Raw genomic sequence first — 25,781 nt, forward strand, 5'->3', positions numbered from 1 at the left:
CCTGTCACCATCGTTACACGCACCTGCATGTCATCGCTCACCTGGACTCCATCACTTCCTTGATTACCTGCCCTATATATGTCACTCCCTTTGGTTCCTTCCCCAGGCGTCATTGTTTCCTGTCTGTGTGTCTTGTTTTGTATTATGTTACGTTTATTTATTATTAAAAACACTCACGCCCTGAACTTGCTTCCCGACTCTCAGCGCACATCATTACACATGGTAGCAGGAAGATAAGTATGCCATGAACCAAAAGGTTGTGAGTTCCAATCCCAGGTGAGGACATGTTGAATAATAATTAGTGTATAAATGAACAAGCACAATGTACATCAAAACATGTTGAAACCATTATGTTTAAAGCACTAATTGAACATGTGGGTGTCCCAAACCTAAGTTCTCTCAAGTTGGAGCTAAGTTTGGGCCAACTAAACATTTTAAGTTCAGCTAACACTTTGACCGAAAAGTTCAGTAAACTAAAAAAAGGCTGTGGAACCAGTTACTAAATAAGAATTAGTTGAATCAAACACTGTACACCTGGCGACAGTGTCAGAGTGCATGCGCCTGGCCCACCACAGGAGGCGCTGGAGCGCGATGGGACAAGGACATTACGGCCGGCTAAACCCTCCCCTAACCTGTACGATGCTGGGCCAATTGGGTGTCGCCTCATGGGTCTCCCGGTCACGACAGGCTGCAACAGAGCCCGGTATCGAACCAGGATCTGTAGTAATGCAGTTAGACTGCTGCGTCACCGTTTCTGGTTTTCCAGATAAATATTTGAAATCATTCAGTTGTGTAATCACTGCAATGCTTCGGTTTCTGAGCCTCGGTGTCCAACGCCAGGCTGAGACAAATGCAGACCAGGATGAGGGTAATCATGGTGATGGAAACAGAGAGGAAGGCAGACCTGGACTAGACTAAGCCAAGAGTGCTCAGAACTACCCATTTTACACCGGTTTACAGGCAAGGCCAACACCCAGCTTTTGGGAGAGGGGTGTGACATTGGGTTGGTCACATACTAACCAAGCAGGTATGACAAGACATTATTGAGGGCAGCATAATAATTCTCTAATTGCTTGAACAAATTAAAGCATATGATTTTATCACTTTCAAGTGGCACTATACTGTAGCTCAGTGGGTGTGTTGGAAATCTTTTAGCTATTTTTGGTCTTTGCCATATGTGTCCTTGGAAAATAAACACTGAAATGCAGCTTTTCAAATATTTACTGGTTTGCTTGCTATGTGGGGTCTAGACCAGATTATTTTAAAGCACTTTGATAAGTGCTTACGTAAGAAGGGCTTTATGAAATACTTTTTTTTTAAATGAACTTTTATTTACTCAGGGTAGCCCAATAGTGCCCTGAGTACAAACATTTTCTCTCAAACAGAACAAAAATGTACATTACAAAAAAAAACAACCACAAGGCACAACCTCAACACAACAATTTCAACAAATAAACCACTACAATCAATCGAAACAACTGCAATCTAGTTCTAAAACTTGAGGCAAAATTAATTTGGAAATTGGATGGTTGTTATTTAAGTCAGAAAGATCTCCTAAATCATTAAGAACACCTGCTCTTTCCATGACAGACTGACCAGGTGAATCCAGGTGAAAGCTATGATCCCTTGTTAAATCCACTTCAATCAGTGTAGATGAAGGGGAGGAGACGGGCTAAAGAAGGATTTTGTAAGCCTTGAGACATGGATTGTTCATGTGTCCCATTCAGAGGGTGAATGGGCAAGACAAAATATTTAAGTGCCTTCGAACGGGGTATGGTAGTCGGTGCCAGGTTCCCCGGTTTGAGTGTCAAGAACTGCAACGCTGGGCTTTTCACGCTCAACAGTTTCCTGTGAGTATCAAGAATGGTCCACCACCCAAAGGACATCCAGCCAACATGACAAATGTGGGAAGCATTGGAGTCAACATGGGCCAGCATCCCTGTGGAATGCTTTCGAGTCGATGCTCCAACAAATTGAGGGTGTTCTGAAGGGAAAAGTGGGTGCAACTCAATATTAGGAAGGTGTTCCTAATGTTTTGTACACTCACTGTAGGTCAATGGTTCTGCAGTAAGAAGGGATTAAGTGAATCAGCCCCAAATGCATTTTTTTAAACATCAATCTTTAGCAAAGCACTTAGTACATCAGACACCAATGGTTGAAATGAAAATAAAGTATGTGTCAGTCAGCCCAGAACAGATTGTAGAGAATGATGCACTAGAGGACTCTCAGAGATTACTCTTTCAAATAGGTTGCCAGCTGAAACAACATGGCAATTAAAGTACAAAAAACTTCCATTGTATGGGACCAAAGGCTGTCAAAACCAGCTGTGTCAATTAGGGGGTGGAGTTTTGTTTAAAAGATTTGACCACTTTCCAGAAGTTAGCTGGATTACCACAAACTGCCATGAAGAAAAAATATCAGCCCCCTCAGAGTAGCATGAGATTGAACTTCACTCAACTTTCTAGAGTTTTCCCCTTAGTTAACACTATAAATGTTTCCCTTAAAGCGGGTACAGCCTCAGAGATCACAGTAAAAAACACCGGAAGTTTCCCAGAATTTTTGTTGAAGTTTGTGCTCAACAGAATTTGAGGGAACATTGATAACCACCACGATCCGATACACAATTCAAGAAATGCTGATTTTGCTTTTCTAACCAGAGATGGACATTTATTTCTCACTTGCCTGAAGGACTGCCAATCAAATGTAGAATCAGTCAGCCTTAGCCCAAACTACATTTCTTTGCTGTAATTTCACAGACAATGTGTGAACCAAGGATTAGATCTGTTTTTCACCCGAGAGCATTTTGTGCGGCGCATGTTTATCTGCCACAGTTAAACAGGGAAATAAAACGATTAAGAGCCTGATCCGAGTCATTGATACAACCCACCAGTCAATCGACCTCAGCTCAGACAAAAACATTTTGCTCATTAAAATTAAAAGGTCTCTGTAATAATGCATGAGCAAGATTTAGGTAGTTTAACATGTTTTATACAGGCAACGGGACAATAGTCACTGAACTCATTGGCAATTATCCCATTGGCTGTAAATTTATGAGGGGTATTTGTTAGAATAATATCTAAGAGAGTAGATTTCTCAGGGTGTTTGAAGTTGGGGTGAGTTGGTTATCAGCGGAGTTAGATTTACCTCAGTATAAATATCTTTCAGCACATCAGATACGGGCATCAACCAATCCAGATTAAGATCACACACTACTAATAATTCGAATTTAGCATAGTTAGACAGCAGGTCAGACAATTTGTTAAGAGCACAAAAGGATGCCTAGGGAGGGCGATAAATTCTCACTAGTGTCAAATGGGCATTATTACACATTTAGGACTAGACATTCAAATTGCTTAGGGACTAAGGTGGTAAAAGACAGAAACATGTTAGTTGCCCTTTATATGGCGACACCCCTTCCTCTGCCAACACTATCAGATCAAAAAAAAGAAAATGACATCCAGTATATGTTACATCCTGAATGTTTTTTTGTTACGAATTCCAAATGTAATACGAATTTGAACGGGATCTTAAGCATTTCCAATCTCTTTAAACAGATCGATTGTAGCAGCCCTAACCCTAATAGAAATGTCCAGTTTGATCTGTAACATTTCATTTGAACTACATCTATATTATAACACTGTCCAAAGGTTGTCAAACATGTTCACATATACAGCACTTTACTTTACCGTTTTATAAGGTCTCTGGTCACTGACAGGCATTTGTGTCTTCGCTACATTGTATTTTTTTAATTTAACTAGGCAAGTAAGAACAAATTCTTATTTACAATGACGGCCTACCCTGGCCAAACCCGGACGACGCTGGGCCAATTGTGCGCCGACCTATGGGACTCCCAATCACGGACCGGTTGTGATATTGCCTGGAATCGAACCATGGTCTGTAGTGACGCCTCTAGCACTGAGATGCAGTGCCTTAGACAGCTGCGCCACTCGGGGGCCCAAATCAGAAAGGTGCAGGCAGAGGTCTGGCCCAGAGAGAATCTTAGCTGTTATAGTATTGTTGATAAGGATATATTAGAGTCCTGGAGATGAGATAAGGACTTTCTCTTTGTTAGTTAATTATTTTATTCTATGCTGAATGATGCTGTCTTGCACTTTTTTTTTTCTTGTATTTTGTCTGTATTCCATCAGGGACCTGTAATGAACACGATGGGAGACAGAGAGCTGGTTTCAAGCACAGGGCGCAGCAGGTGTTTATTGCAAAGGACCACAGGAGGAGGCAGGTAGCTGGGTCCAGGGGCAGGAAGAAGGTCATACACAGGGGATCCAAGAAGGCAACAGTAACGTCATCTGGGAGATCAGGCAATAGGTTCAGTCCGGTAGACTGTAAGGAGAGCTGGTTCACTCCATCCTCTGCAGGCAGCCATGGTTCGGAACTCAAGGGCATACTCAGTGGTGGAGCGACGGCCCTGTCGCAGCTCACATAACTGGTCCCCGGTGTGACGACCTGAAACTGAATGGTCGAACACCTCCTTGAAGATGGCGTGGAAACGTGATTCAGAGGACAGATTAGAACTTTGAGCGGTCCGCAGGGCTGTGACCCAATCCAGAGCTTTGCCTGTGAGTCGGGAGATGACGAAGTCCACCCTGTCTTTATCTGAGGTGAAGTCAGCAGGGTGATGGTCTATGTACAGGCTACATTGCATGAGAAATCCTTGACATTTCCCTGGGGAGCCATCGTATTTATTAGGCATGGATATGGGGGGAGATGAAGGAGAGGAGGCTGTGGCACCTGATATTGGTGACGCAGGAATGGACTGGCGAAGGAGGTCGGAGTTCATCGATTCGTTCCTCCTGTCAGGCTAGACATAGCTGGAGCGAGGCTGAATCCACCTGTTGTTTTTTGGTGAGGTATTCTGTAAAGAACACGAGGGGAGACAGAGAGCTGGTTTCAAGCGCAGGGCGCAGCAGGTGTTTATTGCAAAGGACCACAGGAGGAGGCAGGTAGCTGGGTCCAGGGGCAGGCAGAAGGTCATACACAGGGGGTCCAAAAAGGCAACAGTACAGGCAGGGAAAAGGCTAGTAACGTAGTCCGGGAGATCAGGCAATAGGTTGATAACAGGAAATCCAATAGGCTAAAGTACAGGCAGGGAATAGGCAAAAAGGCTTCGTTAGTGAGGCAGGCAAAAACTATCATACACGGGAGGATTCAATTACGGGAAAAACAGAGCTTTGAATAGAAGTGTGCCACAAAACAAACAATACCTCACAATGATGGGCTGCAAAGAACTGAACTAAATAGTGTTTGACAATGACATACAGGTGTGTGAACAGGTGATCAGAATTCAGATGATTGGGATCTGGAGAGGGAGCTGCATTCAGGGGATCTATGTGTTTGAGAGTGTGAGCTGGAAATTGAGCTGCGTTCAGGGGATCTACGTGTTTGAGAGTGTGAGTTGGAAGCAGACGTTACAGGACCATGTTGTAGACAAGTGAATTTCGCTTTAACTTGTTACCCCCTTGGTTGTACTCGGTGCATCTTTTTCCCAATAAAATCAATGTCAATCAATCAATCCACACATGTAGGACTACAGGGCTCTGTTTGGTCGTATTAAAAAAAAAAAAGAGCTCAATGAAGTTTGAATTTACTTGCTCAAAATATATAAATTCCAAAGCGGCTGATTGAGACTCCCCTTTCTAATACACACTTGTGCTGTTAACAAAAAACGTTGGGATCTTATGGGATCAGATCTGAAAGAACCCTGGCATACCTTGAAAAATAGTCTGTGTAAAATACTTTCAGGGTGAGGAATCACATAACATTAAGGCCAGGATTCAATCCGATCATGCTTTGTCGGCTAATTAAATGTAATTTCTGATTGAGCCAACATATGCAGTGTTTACTGTGAATGCCGTCTCCGTAAACACGAGAACATTGCCTTTAAAAGCTGTATAGCTGACAGCGCGATCAGACTGAATCCTGGCCTAAGTTGTGAGATACTGAACTTCCCTTTTAAGTGTCTTTAACAAGTATTTGGGCAATATGTGTGGTCTCATTGCATTGCGAATAAAATGAAAGATAAACATGTGAAACAAGAAGGTATACCAAAATATGCTGCAGTATTTTCACATCCAAGCCCAGACAATAATACTCCACCATCAGTGTTTCCAGCCAGCTTCTTTAATCATATTTCCAACTCATATTTCCCTCCCTCTACCCAGTAACATAGACTGAAATAAAATGAAGACATTTTGCAATCTTTCCCTTCATTTTAAACAATAGATCAGTCAAATTTAAATCGCTCATCTAAAAATAACTATTTACGTTTTCAGAGGCAGTGACCATATTAATAGTGCTCATAATAATATAATAAAGTCTAGACAAAAATAATACAAATACAGATTACATTAATATTTTAGGGATACTTTGCAGTCTTATTTTTTCAAATGTTTTAGTAGTTTCTGTTAAAATAATACATGATTGTATGATGTAGAAAGCAGAAGGAAAAAAACAACAAAACCAAGGAAATGTGAAGATTGCTCTTACGTTAAGAGACGCAGTGTTGGTCATTATTGTATTTCTTTTATATTTAAAAGTCAATAGAAGTCGCTCTTCTTTTTTGTTCACTTCTTTGTTTCCATCCAAGAATCCAAGCCACAACTTTATATTTAAACATTCTTCCAGCTGGGCTAACACTGGAGTGAAATGAATATACAGTATTTGTTGTGCCAGTACTTTCTCAATCCAACCATGAAATCACAGAGGTCTGTGCTCTCACCCCAGAAGCTACATTTGTGAGTGAAGAGTTCCTCAGTAGCTTGTAGCCAAAGGATGATGTACAGTAACACAGAGTTTGGAGTTCCAAAAACAGAGAAAAAGGAAGGTATACAGCAACTGGGCACATAGCTGGGGGGGGGGATGTTCCCCCGATCTAAGAGGGTCACTGTCAATTAGGAATGGATGAATACCACATTACTTCAGGGGAAAGTCAATAACAGGAACGACGGACTGTCCTCCCGTATTTTGCTATACCACACGTGCTTCCAAAGTGCCATTAATGCCAGCCAGAGGAGATACAGCCACACTGAAAGATTAAGAAAAATTGCTCTTACTAACTACTAACAGTATTTCACTGGGTTGGCAAAGTAGACCTATCTAGCAGACCGAACTGGTCCTTTTTCTTGAGATGCACAACATTTTCCCTTTTTTTGGAGAACTGCTTGTTTTTCTTGAGATCCAATAAATTACTTGAGGACCTCTTAAGGGGATAATCCTAACTTCCACTTCCAATAGTCTTCCACATCTATACATACCGAAGGGAACATTTTAAGTGAAAGTTAAGATTCACTTCAGAATGTCATTATAGGCATGATGGTGGGCTAACTTAACATACTATTATGTTTTGAAGTTAAGTAAAAACCACTGATTAAAATCTCAATGACCATTCTCTAAACTTAAAATGTTTTGTTCTAGCGGAGCTTCTGCACACTTCTCACTTTGGTATGCCTTTGCTATGGTACATGATCCTTTAGGCCCAAAGCATTAGCCACCACACGGGGGTGCTTTAAGTTGGACTATAGCATCACGTACAGTTGTGTTTCTGGACCCGGCTGGATAAATTGAAAGTGATGAGTTCCGAAGACCCAATGCATGCGAGCAATGGGAAGATGACACTCTTATCCACAGGAGGAAAAAAAGATCTGGTGGTTGAGGGGGGTATAGTCCAATGGTCCTTGTGAGAAGGCTGTGGAGAGTTGTAGCGTTCCTCCCTGATTGCTGTGTGTGCCTGGGAGGGCCTGCGGGGTGTCTCAGTCTCCTCTTTAGGTCAAAGCAGCATTGGAGGGGTGAGGGGGTGAGGTGGGGGGCACCAAGAGGACAGGGAGAGGTGACCAGGTGTCCCCCTCCCTGTCAATGTCACTATTTTGTTCTCTTGTGGTGGAGGATTAGGGGCTCTGTCACCACTAACTCTCATCTGACGAGAGACAGAAAACAAAGAGAGAAATAGTGAAAACATATTTCGAATTTGCTTTCCTCATCTCAGGATTAGACCCACCCGTTGTATAAATTTAGGGTATCCAACAACAAATCTAGTTACAAGTTGTGATACGTATTCTGTTTGTTGTCCCGTGTGTATGGTTTACTCAAACTTCAATGCTTGCAGAAATTACAATGCATTGGTGGAGCACAAGATATCTATGCGCATGTATTACAAAATCCCTTTCAAGCATCTTGTGCATGCAAACTACTCTTGTATCTGTTCATGATCAGTAAAGTATCAGTGTGTGTCCCAAATGGAACCCTATTCCCTATAAAGCCTTATGGGACCTGGTCAAAAATAGTGCACTATTAAAGGCTATAGGGTGGCATATGGGGCGCAATATCAATAATTCACAGTACCTTTGTTCTCCTCTGTGTCAGTAGCTGTTTCACTCAGCCTTTGGCGCAGTTCATTATACTTGGTTTCCACTTCCTGAAAATAAATTGTTGATAAACTTATCTCTGGTAGAACAAAAGCGATGGACAAAATTAGTGTGTGGATGGATGAATAAATGGCTGAATAGAAACATTTAATAGTATGGGCAAAAGCATGAGGGACTGAAATTAAGAATTTGAATGACTTTACTTAAAGCGCTTCTCATACATTTCTGGTACCATGAAGTTCTGGAATGTATAGTAGACGCTTTATGGGCTCCTGTTTTTTTTTGTTGCGCTGATAACTTTTTTTAAATAAATTTTTTCACATAATGTTTCTGCCATTGTTTCCTATGACCAAAAATAACTTCTGGACATCAGAAGAGTGATTGCTAACCTCGATTCGGATGAAGATTTCTACTTCAACAGGTCGGCAGCGCAGGACATACTGCTCACCCCGACTAGGCCCTAATACCCGACACTCGGAAGAGAAAGAGACGGCAATATAGAGACCGACATGCGGGCACCATAATAAAACTGCAGCGGTGAGTAAATAAACAACCTCGACTCTCTTTTCTATTGGCTATTTTACAATCACTGGAGAACAAACTGAACGAACTCCATTCGAGACTATCCTATCAACGGGACCTGAAGAACTGTAATATCCTATGTTTCTCAGAAACATGGCTAGACAAGGATATGGATAATATACAACTAGCTGTTTTCTCTATGCATCGGCAGAACAGAACGGCAGCATCGGGTAAGCTCAAGGGGGAGGTGTGCGTCTCTTAACAAGAGCTAGTGCCCAATGTCTAATATTAAGGAAGTCTTGAGATTCTACTCGCCTGAGTTAGAAAACCTCATGATAAGCTGCAGACCATACTATTTACCAAGAGTTTTCATCTACAGTTGAAGTTGGAAGTTTACATACACCTTAACCAAATACATTTAAACTCAGTTTTTCACAATTCCTGACATTTAATCCTAGTAAAAATTCCGTCTTAGGTCAGTCAGGATCACCACTTTGCTTTAAGAATGTGAAATGTCATTAATAAATGCATCGATGACATTGTTCCCACAGTGACAGTACGTACATATCCCAACCAGAAGCCATGGATTACAGGCAACATTCTCACTAAGCTAAAGGCTAGAGCTGCCACTTCCAAGGAGCGGTACACTAACCTGGACACTTATAAGAAATCCCGCTATGCCCTTCGACGAACCATCAAACAGGCAAAGCATCAATACAGGACTAAGATTGACTTCTACTACACCGGCTCTGAAGCTCGTCGGCAGGGGTTGCAAACTATCATGGTTTACAAAGGGAAACCCAGCCGCGAGCTGCCCAGTGATGTGAGTCTACCAGATGAGCTAAATGCCTTCTATGCTAGTTTTGAGGTAAGCAACACTGAACCATGCGTGAGAGCACCAGCTGTTCTGGACGACTGTGTGATCACACTCTCCTTAGCCGATGTGAGTAAGACCTTCAAACAGGTTAACATTCACAAGGCCGGAGGGCCAGACAGACTACCAGGGTGTGTACTCAGAGCATGCGCTGACCAGCTGGCCAGTGTCTTCACTGACATTTTCAACTTCTCCCTAACCCAGCCTGTAATACCTACATGATTCAAGCAGACCACCACAGTCCCTGTGCCCAAGAACGCCAAGTTAACCTGCCTATCGCCCCGTAGCACTCACATCTGTTGCCATGAAATGCTTTGAAAGGCTGGTCATGGCTCACATCAACATTATCCCAGACACACTGGACCCACTCCAATCTGCATACCGCCCCAACAGATCCACAGATGACACAATCTCTATTGCAGGAACACCCAGGTGAGAATGCTGTTCATTGACTCATTGCTTAGCTAAGGACCCTGGGACTGAACACTTCCCTCTGCAACTGGATCCAGAACTTCTTGACGGGACTCCCCAAGGTGGTGAGGGTAGGTAACACATCCACCACACTGACCCTCAACACGGTGGCCCCTCAGGGGTGCGTGCTTAGTCCCCTCCTGTACTCCTTGTTAGCCTACGACTGCGTGGCCGTGCACGACTCCAACACCATCATTAAGTTTGCAGATGACACGACGTGGTAGGCCTGATCACTGACGACGTTGAGGCTGCCTATAAGGAGGATGTCAGAGACCTGGCAGTGTGGTGCCAGGACAACAACCTCTCCCTCAATATCAGCAATACAAAGAAGCTGATTGTGGACTAAAGGAAACAGATGGCCGAGCGCACCCCCATTCACATCAACGGGGCTGAAGTGGAGCTGGTCAAGAGCTTCAAGTTCCTCGGCGTCCACATTAAAGGATCTATCATGGTGCAAACACACCAACACAGTCGTAAAGAGGGCATGACAAACACTCTTCCCCCTCAGGAGGCTGAAAAGATTGGGCATGGGCCCTTAGATCCTGAAAAAGTTTCTACAGCTGCACCGTTGAGAGAATCTTGACTGGCTGCATTACCACTTGACATCCGACGGCAAGATGCTACAGAGGGTAGTTCGTAGGGCCCAGTACATCACTGGGGCCGAGCTCCCTGCCATCCAGGACTTCTATTCCAGGCGGTGTCAGAGGAAGGCCTTAGAAATTGTCAAAGACGTCAACCACTCAAGTCATAGACTGTTCTCTCTGCTACTCCCAAGCTAGCGGTAGTGATGTACCAAGTCTGGAACTAACAGGACCCTGAACAGCTTCTACCACGAAGCCATAAGACTGCTAAATAGTTGACCAAATAGCTACCCGACCCTTTTTGCACCAACATTTTTGACTCATCACATACGCTGCTGCTACTGTTTCTCACTTTATTCCTAGTTATATGTATATATCTACCTCAATTACCTTGTACCCCTGCACATCAACTTGGTACTGGTACCCCTTGTATATAGCCATATTCATTGTATCTATCATTATTACATTTTTTAAAAACTTTTCTATAATTTCTCTATTTTCTTTCTCTCTGCATTGTTGGGAAGGGCCCGTACGTAAGTAAGCATTTCATTGTTGGTCCACACCTGTTGTTTACAAAGCATGTGACAAATACAATATGATTTGATTTTGTGCCGAAGCTACCCTGAGGCATCCATCAAAGAGCCGTTAAAACTGACCTTAGATCAGACCTGGCTTCAAATACTATTTGAAATCTGTCAAATACTTTAAGCGTTTACTCTAGCCTGCCTGAAGTGCGAACACAATCAAGCATAGAAAGTATTTGAAATTAGTTCAAATAGTATTTGAACCCAGGTCTGATCTAGGGGGGCAACTTCTTCATGGTACTCAAAGGGGGGTTGATGGTGTACCTTCAAGTGCTGCAGGTTGGCCTGCAGCAGGCGGATGTGGGTCATGACCTGGCGGCTGAGGTTGGGGCCAGCATCCCCTGTCTGCGAGGATGAGGAGAGCAGCTTCTTCAGGTCGATGCCCGAGTCCGAGTCCAACTGGGCCCCGCCTCCACCCTTGCCACTCGCTTGACCGTCGTCGTCTGTGCTGCTCTCCCCCGAGCCCCCCAGGACAATGTAACTGCCTGAAAAGGGAGAGAGAGAGCAAGAGTCTGATCTATTGCCTGGTCTTGTCCACTCTGTTCTAATGAGTAATGCATGGCTTGTGGACATTGTAGAGGGAAACAGAAGACACATATGTTTTCCTTAGAGCCTTATCCTTCAATGGTGGGGTCATAATATTTTGTAGCTTAAACCGTTCAAAAGATGGTTCATTCTTCCTACAAACGTGACTAAGCGCAATTTTTGTATTTTATTTGAGAGTTTCTCGTGACCCCATTTTCAAATCAGGTGACCCCATATGGGGTAGCGACCCTTAGCTTGGGAAATGCCGGTTTAGAGCCATAAAGCAGATAATCTCTGAAAAGTGTAAGTTATGCCCACCTGAGAACTTTTAACGTTCACAATTAAAAAGGAAGAACCTCACATGCATAATGATATCATAAAACGGCTATAAACACAACTTGTTCAGCTATGAGGATATTTGAACAGTACAGATTACAGGGTAAATCCTAACTTCCGCTTAAGTCAAATTCTCCTATTGACATCTAAACATGACTAAGTGAAAATCCGACTTAAGCAGAAGGGGATTGGCCAATAAGTTTTCTGCCCTCCCATGACTTGTCCAGCTCCCTGAATGTCCCAGTAGGCTCACCGTAGTCCTCAGATGTCTCGAAGAAGGCTGTGTCCCCAGACGGGAATTCCGAGGATCCTGGGGCCCCCTCCTCCCTCCCCGCCTCGGTCCTCTCCGAGGTGCCGTTCTCCGAGGAGCCAGGAGAAGATGCTGCTGCGCTCCTAGGGCCCGATGTACTGCTGTTGCTGTCCTCTGGGCCCCTCAGTGACGTGGTCCTCAGCAGGCGGGCGCCATGGGCCAAGCCCTTCCTCTGCTCCTTCTCCTTCTTATTCTCATTGTTCTTGTCGCTGCCCTCCTCTCTGCTTGTCATGTGGTTGAGAAGGACCTGCCTCAGGGCTGCCACTGGGAGAAGGAGAGAAAGAGGGAAGTTACCCAATTGTGACCAGTCTCTCATTTACAATGGTGCCCTGAGGACAAAAGTCATCAAAACAACAAAAATAGATAAAACTACAAAACATCAGGTTATTACAACAAGTTATAATAATCAATTGAAACAATTGCACACTTCAGTGAACTCATTTAACTGAGTTTTAAACTGCCCTACTGGCAACAGGTAATCCAGGTGCAGTTTTTTTTTTAAGGTATTCCATAACTGGTGTGTTAAAACTGCTACATGGTCATATTCATTAGGCCAATAAAAGTGTTGAGCTATTAACTGAAATGTTATTTTTTCTTTTTTAAACAACTACAGTAATTGACTGACAGTTCAATTATTTAAATCACTTTTTTCTGTGAGCTCAATGCGCATATTGCAGTTTCTTTAGAGATAAATCAGATCCAGCCTGAACTGTGCTATTGGCGACCCGTCATTCAGGGTAGGTGGGACAGGACCTGTTTAGCTAAAAAAAATGTTTTGCATGTTATTTTGACATTAATTCATGTCACATATCAGTTTGCAAACAATGTAAAAAAAAAATGATTGAGTTAATTTTATTGTATTTAACCTTAACTAGGCATAAAGCCGCCGCAATAAAGCCACATTCAAAGTGTCTTTCTTGAGTAAGGCATCTCCAAAATGCAGGTATTTCAGCCTAGCTTAGTGCTTTCTGTGGTGGAGGGGCAGCCAGCGGAATATACAGAGCGTAGGCGTTGGTGATATTCTCTTGTTGCGCCGTGATTTGCTCAGTAATCTGTCACTCATCGGGACACTACGTCACCGCAGAATCTACAGAGAGAGCTAGGCAGTTCAAGCCCCTTGGGTGCTGCCATACATTTACATTACAAGTGCCCATCCAAGAAGGCTCAAGGTCATTGGCCACAGATAAAATGACGTCAAATCACATATCTACCGCAGTTTTGATTGGACTGACCATGTTACTTTTAAAATCTTAGCTAGCAAGCTAGACAAGCAGTCATCATCATGAATCACGTCGACAATCTACTGGCAAATCCTTTTCAATCCTTGTCATATGAAAAAAAAGTATAGATAAAAGGTATCGGTGCTCATCGGCAATTGGACATAAACATTACACAACAAGTCGGAAATTCAACAATGAGTGGTTTGGAAGGAATCAGTGGCTACCTGCAAGCGTCGCAAAGCAATCACTAGCCTGCTATTCAGTGGAGTGGGTGTGTGGTCCAAGTCTGGTTTTAAGGGTCTCTTTTCCAAGCTTAAAAGGATAAACATTCACATGCAACACCATGGATGAGAAAAGGTTGAATACATTGGCCATGCTGGCAATCCAGCATAACTTCTGCCCGCGTTCCAAATAACTGAAAACTCAGAACTGGGAAATCTCGACTTCAGTGAGTTCAAGACAACTGGGAACTCGTAAAAAAACTAGCTCCGACTGGGACAAATACGTTCTGAACGGTCATCCAACTCAGAATTCCAAGCCGGGAACTCGGGCCTCTTTGTACAGCTTGCAAACTAAAGATAACTGATGTCATGATTAGACCTTGTTTTTTCCCCCCCAGAGTTCCCCGTTGTCTTGAAAGCCCCCTTGATGACACATTTTGCCCACAAGAACAACCGCCACGCCACCTTCCTGTTCAAGTGAGCACAGCACAACAATGTTGAGTCCAAAAATGTCTTGTATGCTTCTGCATAAATTAGCTCATGTGCTTTTCTTCACGAGGAGGAGATACTATATGTTGTTGGGTCTGTAACCATGTTTGCCAGTGACAGTCTCTTCCCATTAAAATATTTGTTTTCAACAAAAAGTTCAGTAATAGACCCATGTAATTCCAGTTGATATTGCGAGGGTTGTTTTGTTTGCGCAATGCGCTGTCTATGCGTCGGTATATTGTCTATAAAAGTGGATCCTCGTGATTGTATTTTCCTTCAAATAGTAAGCGAACCGCACATCTCTCTCTCTCTCGAAGAGTCAAGGCCTGAACATCTTGCTGAATTTATCTGAATTTCTGTCGGTGTCCATTTTGAAAGTGCTGAACAAATAGGCCTACCTCGTTGCAGCTCGTTTGCTTGCACTTGCTTATACTTAGAGCTAAGTGTTAATTATATAAGAACAAACATCAATTTACTGAACATAAATGTAATAATGTTTGAATGGTTCAAAAGTCAAAACTCATGTTGGCGTTCAGTATTATTAAGGACAATGAGGTTCTTATCGACTTAAACAAATCCACAGGGAGTCAGTAGAAACCACATTTGTTTAATTAAGCAAGTCAGCCAAATCAGCTATGTTTTTCAAAAAAGGAGGTAAATGAGGGTGAATGAACTGTTTCGCTGCCAGACAAGGCTCCACTGATAGCCAGGTGTAGCGGTGGTAAGGATTCACTCCATGGTGCTGAAATGAAAGCTTTGCTGTTGGGACAGCTTTATGTTCTACAATTGGCTCATTCATCCCCCCTCCTCTCCCCTGTAACTATTCCCCAGGTTGTTGCTGTAAATGAGAATGTTCTTAGTCAACTTAACTGGTAAAATAAGGGTAAAATAAAAAAATGTAGGCCCTAAAAGTTCGTGTGCACCGTTTGTCATCATTATAGTGCAATTGATGTATTGTTTAGTGTTGTGTTTTTGGCATGCTGGTATGCATCCCCCAAACAATTTGAGTTTGCCCCACCAAGATTTACATGCTAAAATCGCCACTGGCGATGTAGTAGGGAGTTGTAATTTTCAACATGCCAATATTATACAAAGTTTAGCGCATACAATGTGGTAATTAACGACAATGACCATAATCCATTGGGCATCTACTTGCCCGGTCCGTGTTTCTTTTATGCTTGCTACAGAAGAGGCAGAAGAATGCTCGATCGTAAGGGGATATAGAGAGCAGCTGTTGCTTCGCGAGGTATCTCTCCCTGAAAATACATGATCTAAGTGATTGATAGTTGGTATTCAGCAGTCATAAAAGTATGCCTTATTTACTTTGAAAAACGACCAAATAAGGATTTTGTCAAACAGCATATGCAGCAGCTCTATGATGGTTAATAAGCAGTCACTACAATCAGGTGACTTTTATTAATTGTTTTATTCTGTGTTGTTACAGCATTCAACCCAAAGTAATCGAAACCGAAATTGAAAACTGATTATATTTTCATAATCGAACCAACCTCAAAAAAGCACTAATCGCTCAGCACCGGACAATAAGAAACACATTTTTAGTTTCTGCAGCAAAACATTATGATAGTGTCATTCAATCACTATGTGTCATATTGGTTTAACTAAGGCCAAGGTAGTAAACTCACAGGTTCTTAGGGCCTCCTCGGCTCTGGAGGGGGACATGACGAAGGCGTCATGGGGCTCCTGGTCATCGATGGCAATGCCTTGGCATGACCTCTCCTGGAGTAAGGGCAGTCTGTCTGCCAGCTCTCCAACCAGAAACGCTTCATCTACCTCCTCCCCTTCTTCTCTTCTGTCTAGCAGTAGCGGCGACTCTTCTTCCTTGTCATCTGATTTGATGCTGTCGAATGGGTTGATCGATGTGGGCGTGGGTTGCAGACCAGGCGAGGAAGTGACATATTTTTCTAGGGGACACAGAAACATGGGAAATGAAGTTGTTTTAAAGCTGCATGAAGCATAGTCAAACTCACAGAACTTTTCATAGGGTCGAAAAACTAGATTAAATGTCTTGTAATTGATACCTGCAAACTGGATACTTCCCTTGGAAAGGCGGTCTGGGTCTTTGCTTAGTTTGGGTATCCCTGTGCTTATCACCTCTACTGCGTCTCGCTCAGCACTGCAACACGCATGCGTAAATTATAAACTAAGGCGATGTGAAACGGGAGCCTTTTTTCATTTGACAGCAGAATATATAACAGTTAAATAGAAAAAATATTATATATATATATATAAATAGCCAAAAAAGGCCAGTTAACTTACTCGGTCTGAGGTAAAGGTATGATGTTGTGCGGTTTCGCCTTCATGGTGTCTGCCCTCTGCGTTATCAGACACTGCCACCTAGTGGATGGGAGGAGCTATTGAGAAACATTGCAACCAGAGAGATAGAAAGAGAGCCCATCCCGTCTTTCTGTCAAGTGCCATCTATCTCTATGAGAGCAACTTAGCCTGGAGGAACTCGACTTAAAATACAAATAAAACTACAAAAATCCAGCTTTTTCAGAAATATTAGTTGGAGGATCCTGTCCCTGCTTATTTTCCCCTGGAATCCTTCAACTGGAATTTCTGGAAAACCTGGGAACTTTGATAAAGTGTCCAGAATGTTTCAATCCTAGTTCCAGCCAGGTGACAACTGAATGGGAAGTTGAATTAAGTGACTTTGGGATGAACAGACTTACGTTCTTTGCTCGGACACGGTCTGGGCCATTAGCTCGTAGATCTGGGCTCCGTTGTCAGACATAGACAGCACGAAGAAGGACTTGTTGTCTGTCAGGGGAAGAGACAGCATATCATCAGAACATATATTATGACAGTCTGCTATGTTGTCTTTCCTCTCCAAAGCCCACCAGATATAGCCTGCTGCCAGATCTGTTTGTGCTGTATAGCCAACTCCAATTTAGCCTGGTCACTTCAGTAAAACAGAATGTGAGCTATTGCAAGATCAAACGGGTTCCACCAAACTTAGTCCATTGTCATTCCAACCATGATGGTTGGCAAGACTGCACAAACAGATCTGGGACCAGGCTACCACAGATATGTTGCTTGAAGCAATTTTATTGGACATTGATTCCAATAAACTTTTCAGTGGGACCCAACATTCAGAATGTGACAGATAGAAATGGAACATATAAAGCTGACACAAATCTCCATTCAGCATAACAGAAAATGACATCTGTTCTACACAAACCATTTCAGATTTTTTGTAAACATTACACACTCCTGAACAACCCTCTTAATTAAACTAAGTGGACGTGGCTTGTTAGTGCTTGCTTGTGTGTCATTGTATCTTCATGTATCGTGTCTTATGTACTCCTGCAGAATGGATTTCCCTGTGGGAAATAAAATGAATTCAATGGACTCACCGGTGGCCACGGAGCGCACCAGCACGGTGTTGAGCTTGATGATGGGGCTAAAGATGTGCTTGGTGTCGGCGGTGCCCGCCAGGTTCTTGCTGTGGCACTTGAGGACCAACCGCTCGTCCTGCTTCTGCAGCAGCACCAGGATGTCCTCCAGGAGCAGCGTGTACAGCTCTGAGGGCACAGGAGGAAGTTCAACAGTTTAAAGGTCCAATGAAGCGGGTAACAATTAAGTACCTTACTGTGATTGTTTTGCAATTAAATTGGTAAAAATGTCTCAAGCAAGAATTTTGCTAGGAATGTCTGGGAATGGTCTGAGTGGGAAACTGGAAATTAGCTGTTATTGGCAGTGAGGTTTGGAACTCTTTCTTATTGGTCTCTTAACTAATTTACCACCTGGTGATGTCAGAAGGGTACTCATGCTACTTTTTGTTGATTAATTGGTAGTAATGTATGGGAACATTTTGTATCAATAAAATGTATTTATAAAGCCTTTTTTTACATCAGCCGATGTCACAAAGTGCTATACAGAAACCCAGCCTAAAACCCCCACCAGCAAGCAATGCAGATGTAGAGGCACGGTGGCTAGGAAAAACACCCTAGAAAAGCAGGAACCTAGGAAGAAACCTAGAGAGGAATCAGGCTCTGATGGGTGGCCAGTCCTCTTTTGGCTGTGCCGGGTTGAGATAATAACAGTACATGGCCATGATGTTCAAACGTTCATAGATGACCAACAGGTTCAAATAATAGTAATCACAGTGGTTGTAAAGGGTCAGCACCTCAGGAGTAAATATCAGTTGGCTGTTCATAGCCGAGCATTCAGAGTTAGACAGCAGGTGCGGTAGAGAGTATCTCTCAGTCCTGGCGTTTGGTATAGAGAGCAGATGGTTTACAACACACAGTAAAGCACTTACACTAGAGAGGACAAGCTAGTGCTTATGTAGGCTAAAACTAGCATGTGTACCCTTTTGTTTTCTACTGTATGTTGTAGCCTACTTAGTTTTTCAGCATTAGACGATGACAACTCAAGTGTACCAAAGGGCTAAGCTGAAAATGATATTAGACATTGTCCTAAAGGAGAAAAAAATAAATAGACTCTACATTATCAACATTTCTACACCGTTAAAACACATTATGTTAAATTGTGGGCACCTACCGATTGTCTTGTCTTTGTTGACCTTCCAGGAGAGAGGTCCCTCGTGCACCATCTTCCTCTTGGTCAGGTCCAGGCTCTACAGACACACACACACTTATTTTTATTTTATTAATTTATCAGATAAGTTGACTGAGAACACATTCTCATTTACAGCAACAACCTGGGGAATGGTGGCTATGATGGTATGAGGGCCAGATTGGGAATTTAGCCAGGACACCAAGGTTTACACTCCTACTCTTACTATAAGTGCCATGCAATCTTTATAGTGACCACAGAAAGTCAGAACACCTGTTTACCATCCCATCTGAAAGACCGCACCTTACACAGGGCAATGTCCCCAATCACTGCCCTGGGGCATAGAGTACCACAGTATGAGTGATAATATCCATAAAACCTAGTGGTCAAACAGGGAAATGGTTCTAATCGTTTTTTCCATCATTCAATTTTCCCATAAAGATTTTTAGAAACACTTAAAATAATAATCTTCCGTGTAGGCTTACCCTGGCGTGACGTTTTGATAACCGTGCAAATAGGACTAGGTGACTTTTATGAATATATTCGCCTGTATTTACCCCCCCAAAAATGGAATGCTAATTGGCTGCCAATGTGGCTATCATAAAGAACTACAAATGCCATGATGATCTGGACGAGACTGACAATCGAGGCAAATGTAAGAATCTTTGGATTAACTATCTAATGTTAGCTAAATTTAGTAATGAATAAATTGGCTAAATGTATTTAATTTGACAATTCTGTGAACTATCTTGTGGAAGTTTTAAATTGGCACAATACCTGTTAGCAAAGGTGTCAGCTAGAGATGATGTGCAGGAGCTTGCAGGGATTTGTAGTCTTGCATGATGTCTACTTTGATGCTAATTAGCATTTTCAAATCTGAGAGTAAATAAAGAGGAATATATTGATAAAAGTCAACTTGTCCGAGAGAGAATTACATGGTTATCAAAACGTCATGCCAGGGTGAGCCTACACGAAACACAGCCCTTATTTTAAGTGATTCTAATATCCCCTATGGGAAAAACAATTGGAACCATTTCCCTGTTTGAATGCTAGGTTTTATGGCCTCCACTATGGGCTCTATTGGGATTTTTTTTTTTTGACCAGAGGAAAGAGTGCCTCCTACTGGCCCTCCAACACCACTTCCAGCAACATCTGGTATCCCATCCAGGGACTGACAAAGACCAACCCTGCTTAGCTTCGGAAGCAAGCCAGCAGTGGGATGCAGGGTGGTATGCTGCTGGCGACACTGACAAGGGCGTACACGCAGACACCACGCCAGCGCACACATCAGAACAGGCACCTTTCTAAAGCTTTATGCCAACTGGGGTTGTTGCCAATGAGCATATGTCATTAATCAACTTCCCTGGTCAAATAAAGGTACATGCATGTAAATAAATGGTGAGACAAGTGGAGGAATAGAGGAGTCGAGTCTCACCTTGAACTCTGAGATCATTGGGTTCTCACTCTGTTTGAGTGAGGACAGGTCCAGGCGTCTTTGGTAGTCCTCTAACCTCTGTAGGGAGAAGAGCACACAGACTTATCAGCACTGGCTAGACAGGACCTATTCAGTCCCTTAGCTGATATATTGTGGTAGAAAGGTGGCAGGCATAAGAGTTGCACTGTTTACTATATTTTACATGAATACTGTTTACACAGGAAACTCATGTATTCGTTTAACCATTTATTGCCAGAGCAATACATCAATTATTAACATTTTAATACAATTTCAGGCTGGGGTGGTGGTGGACTAGCAGAAAACAGACAACGCATAGCAGGTGGCAGCAATAGTTACAGCAGCAGCAATATTAAGCAGAAAAGACAAACCAATCGCATAGCTAGGATATGTGTGCACAACTGGTCAATTTAAATAGACTGCCATATTAAGGAAGGACATGTTGTTTGAATCCCTTTATGCAAACACTTGAGTTTCCCATCTGAACTGGCTTCGCAAACAGTTTTCAACCGATTCATTTAATATACACCATCAACATGACTGCACCATGACAACTGTTGGTGTAGCTCAGCTGTGGGCACGTGTCTAGTCCCAGAGGTTCTCCTCTCCATAGTCAGTTACCTGTTTGTTCTCTGCCTCTTTCACTGTCTGGTTGACATAGTTGAGGATCTTCCTGCAGCACTCCCCGGCCCTCTTCACCTTGTCCCTCTCCGCTGCATCCTCTTGTCAGGAAAAAAAACACACAAACTGATATCAGTCTTATGGATTGGACAAGAAAAGTGCACTACAATATTCTGGTGTGTATCAAATAAGTGCACTGCTATCTTAAGGAGTGGCCCAAATAAGCAGAGTCGGCTCTATGGGGTGGCAGAGCCAGGTATGGACCCCCCACCCAGTTGTTTCCCCATAAACATAACAAATGGTATATGAATTACAATGCCTGGTTTTGCCAATGTACGTTGTCGGACCTGCCAGTAGTGCAGACCAGGACATAGGCTATGCCCAGTGTGCGCTCATGACCTGAGAAAGGGGGAGGGAGTGGGGATGTAATATTTAGTAGTTTAAATCCAAAAATGCATTCTGATTGTCATAAGGTGGGGTCAAATTGACAGGTGTTTTTTGTCACAGAAAGGGATAAAATGTGTTCACTTTTCCAGACAGCTACAGCTAATAATAGGCTAGCTAGTAGCTACTAGCTTTAAGTTTTGGTAGCGGCAAGCTGAATAATTAAAGCTGGCTAATCAGCATGGATATCCGAAAATGGCTGGGCACTGCCAAGAGCAAAAAAACGTAGGACATTCATGTCGAGTGCGATGCCGAGCTCACCGAGCAGCCTGCTGGGCCAACCACCGAGGTTGAGGGGCCTAGCAGCAAATGTAATACCGCTCATCCCCCACGCTGCCTGCTGACCAACAAGATTGAGAAGAGCCAGGGCCTCGCAACAGCAGGATCAGGGTGACATCACAACAAGCACCTGCACCTCCGTTACTCCAGCCACTAGCACCTGACGACCTGCTGGATCTAACCAATGAACCACTGAACCAGTGGAAGCAGTTTATTGATTCTTGCAAAGTGAAATTGTAACCACAGCCCCACTCAGTGCTCTTCAAGGTTACGGCGGGCTTTTGTCAGCAATTCGACTGTGCTGTTGTCACCGGAACATGGATTTGGATAAGCATTTGGGACATCTAGAGCAATGTGCGAAAATTCCTTCTCCACTCTGAAGAACGTATTCAGTGAACACAGAATGTTACATCAAAGAAAAGCCCAGCTTGTCTAGCTGCCATTTGATAGAGGGCCTGACAAGTACATTTCGCCAGGAAGGAAAATGGAATCAGAAACTTCATGAGACTCAACACAACATGGAGGAGGCTGCAACTCGTGTAAATGGTAAGCTACAACCTTTATGGGCCTCCGTGCCAGAATTATGAATGAATTGATTTTCCCTCATGTTCCCCTGGTTGTTTGGCAGATTTTTTTTTTAATGTAACATAGTTTTAAACTTCAATGCATCTTTTAGATTTATCTGTGATTCTTAATGTCATTGCTTGCGTTTGTGGGTCTAATTGCTATTGATAGATATACAGCTTTTGTTATTTGATGGGTATAGGGACAATGACCAATGTAGTGTTTCGGTTGTGCTCTGTGGTGACGATGAAATTGGCAGAGCATCCAACGTTATCCTTTCATCGCACTGACTGGTGGTAGCCTTCTTTCAATGGTTATGGCGTGTGCTGTTTTAATGAGCGCATCTTGGGCTACCAGTCTTCGTGGGCTTTTCTTCAACAGTGCGTGTTTTCTTGTGTACAAAATGACGGTTGTTGTGTACGGTGCATTCGGAAAGTATTTAGACCACTTGACTTTTTCCACATTGTTACGTTACAGCCTTAACTCTAAAATTGATGAAATTGTTGTTGTTTTTTCTCAGCAATCTACACACAATACCCTATAACGATAAAGCAAAAACAGATTTTTAGAAATGTTAGAACCTTTTTTTTTTATTAAAAAAAATTCAATATCACATTTACTTAAGTATTCAGACCCTTTACTCAGTACTTTGAGTTCTTGGGTATGGTGCTAGAAGCTTGACACACCTGTATTTGGGAAGTTTCTCCCATTCTTCTTTGCAGATCCTCTCAAGCTCTGTCAGGTTGAAAGGTGAGAGTCATTGCACAGCCATTTTCAGGTCTCTCCAGAGATGTTCGATCTGGTTTAAGTCCAGGCTCGGGCTGAGCCACTCAAGGACATTCACAGACTTGTCCCAAAGCCACTCCTGCGTTGTCTTGGCTGTGTGCTTAGGGTCGTCCTGTTGGAAGGCGAACCTTTGCCCCAGTCTGAGGTCCTGAGTGCTCTGGAGTAGGTTTTCATCAAGGATCTCTCTGTACCTTGCTCCGTTCATCTTTCCCTCAATCCTGACTAGTCTCTCAGTTCCTGCCGCTGAAAAACATATCCACAGCATGATGCTGCAACCACCATGCTTCACTGTAGGGATGGTGCCAGGTTTCTTCCAGATGTGACGCTTGGCATTCAGGCCAAATAGTTCAATCTTGGTTTCATCAGACCAGAGAATCTCGTTTCTCATGGTCTACGAGTCCTTTAGGTGCCTTTTGGCAAACTCCAAGTGGCTGTCATGTGCCTTTTAAATGAGGAGTGGCTTCTGTCTGGTCACCCTACCATAAAGGCCTGATTGGTGGGGAGCTGCAGAGATGGTTGTCCTTCTGGAAGGTTTTCCCATCTCCACAGTGGAACTTTGGAGCTCTGTCAGAGTGACCATCGGATTCTTGGTCACCTCCCTGACCAAGACCATTCTCCCCCGATTGCTCAGTTTGGCCGGGTGGCCTGCTCTAGGAAGAGTCTTGGTGGTTCCAAACTTCTTCCATTTAAGAAAGATGGAGGCCAGAGTGTTCTTGTAGACCATAAATGCTGCAGTAATTTTTTCGTACTCTTCGCCAGATCTGTGCCTCGACACAATCCTGTCTCAGAGCTCTACGGACAACTGCTTCGACCTCATGGCTTGTTTTTTGCTCTGACATGCACTGTCAAATGTGAGAACTTATATAGGCAGGTGTGTGCCTTTCCAAATCATGCCCAATCATTTGAATTTACTACAGGTGGACTCCAATCAAGTTATAGAAACATCAAGGATGATCAAGGGAAACAGGATGCACCGAGTCTCATAGCAAAGGGTCTGAATACTTATGTAAATAAGGTATCTGATTTACAATTTTTATAAATAAAAAACTGTTTTTGCTTTGTCATTATGCGGTATTGTGTATAGACTGAGGAAGTTTTAAAAAACATATTTTAGAATAAGGCTGTAACGTAACAAAACGTGTAAAAAGCGAAGGGGTCTGAATACTTTCCGAATCCACTGTATATGGCTGCATTTCAGATAGGTCTATATATTTTTTTTACATTTTGTACAGTATGTAGGACCAATACCATGTGTAGCCTACTAAAACAAGTAGGCAAACTTTCCCTCATCATTAATTTGCATTACACAGTCATTGTGTGATAGGCTACTGTAATAGTGATGTCAATACTATGAAAACGACACAAAGCCTACTTTTTCGCCCAATCCCTGCTCTCTTGCTATAGTGTGTGTTGCTCTCAGAATAGGCATTTACTCTTATTCGCAGCAAATTGAAATTAGCAGTGGTTGAAAAAGTACCATTGTCATACTTGAGTAAAAGTAAGAATACCTTAATAGAAAATGACTCAAGTAAAAGTGAGTCACCCAGTAAAATACTACTTGTGTGACGTGATGAGGTTGGACCCAGGAGCAGAGAAGAGACCAGACAAGGAATCAGTGGTTTAGGATAAACGTAAATACTTTACTGAGAAACGGCAACAGAAGGATCACAGTAACACTGGGAAAACAACAAATACTAGGGCTGCTGTCCTAGTATTTGTCCACTTACCCTTGCCTTATGCCCTTGGGGGAATCCCCATCGCCATCTTGGAGGGCAGTCCAAATGATTAGCCAAGCAAGGGAAGTTTGCAACATAAGCCCCTCAGACCCCGTTTTTCAGTTGGCTTTGTGAGTGTACAATTATGTTCACTCCGCGGCCTGAAACTCCCCATAATTCAATTTGCGATGATTCTACAAAAAGTCTGCGAAAACGTAAAAACAACATCAATGGAGAGTTCAGCATACAAGTGTAAGTAAAAACGAATGCAAATAAGTTCGAAATTGTGCTACTAATGCACATGACGGCACAAATACGTCTTGTAAAAAGTAAATATGTTTTTGATTGGTTATCTTTTGGAAATTGTAGAAATAAAACATATAGCCTAAAAACAAACTTCAGAAATTCCAGCTAGGCAGGCTAACGTTAGTTAGCTAATTAATTTGCGAGCTATCATACAGTAGACGTATATTAATAGTTCTATATTTAATATAAGTAGACATGCACTCATAATTGACTGTAGTGCATATAAAGCACCCACAAGCTACCTGTGGCTGAAAACACAACAATCACGGGATGAACGAGTGACGAATTTCCAGCCAAGGGTGGTCCATTTAAAAATCATTCATTCTTCCCTCCCCCCCTCACCCCTTGCCCTGCAAGTGTATACTCGTCAGACGTCATGATAAGTCATCAGAAGTGTCCACATAATTTGAGGGCTGAGGGGATAGGGTGTCTTTTAAGTGTTTGGACCGCAGCCTAGGGCTCGAAAAACTCACTCAGGAGACAAACGCACATGGCAAAGGGAAACAGAAAACACACCTCTCTTAACAGGGAAATCATAATTAGTGAACACACCTGTGTCA

At 42.9% G+C, this 25,781-nt stretch overlaps 1 protein-coding gene across 4 annotated transcripts in view; it reads right to left on the reverse strand.

Annotated features, from left to right (window-relative positions):
- Positions 1-6,116: 6,116 nt before the first annotated feature.
- LOC106567565 (rho guanine nucleotide exchange factor 12) overlaps positions 6,117-25,781 on the reverse strand; it is a 143,780-nt gene continuing 124,115 nt past the window's right edge. For all 4 annotated transcript variants that reach the window (XM_014137028.3, XM_014137024.3, XM_014137029.3 and 1 more), the window contains 12 exons: positions 21,128-21,228; positions 20,489-20,566; positions 19,039-19,114; positions 17,889-18,056; positions 17,205-17,292; positions 16,789-16,866; positions 16,551-16,645; positions 16,155-16,433; positions 12,525-12,845; positions 11,675-11,895; positions 8,356-8,428; positions 6,117-7,930 (listed from right to left, as the gene is read on the reverse strand). In XM_014137028.3, the coding sequence (XP_013992503.3) occupies positions 7,920-7,930; positions 8,356-8,428; positions 11,675-11,895; positions 12,525-12,845; positions 16,155-16,433; positions 16,551-16,645; positions 16,789-16,866; positions 17,205-17,292; positions 17,889-18,056; positions 19,039-19,114; positions 20,489-20,566; positions 21,128-21,228 (1,589 nt within the window). In that variant the 3' untranslated portion in view covers positions 6,117-7,919. The remainder of the gene's footprint in view (positions 7,931-8,355; positions 8,429-11,674; positions 11,896-12,524; positions 12,846-16,154; positions 16,434-16,550; positions 16,646-16,788; positions 16,867-17,204; positions 17,293-17,888; positions 18,057-19,038; positions 19,115-20,488; positions 20,567-21,127; positions 21,229-25,781) is intronic.

This window comes from Salmo salar, chromosome 13 (genome assembly GCF_965601325.2).
Source record: "Salmo salar chromosome 13, fSalSal1, whole genome shotgun sequence".
Taxonomy (NCBI): domain Eukaryota; kingdom Metazoa; phylum Chordata; class Actinopteri; order Salmoniformes; family Salmonidae; genus Salmo; species Salmo salar.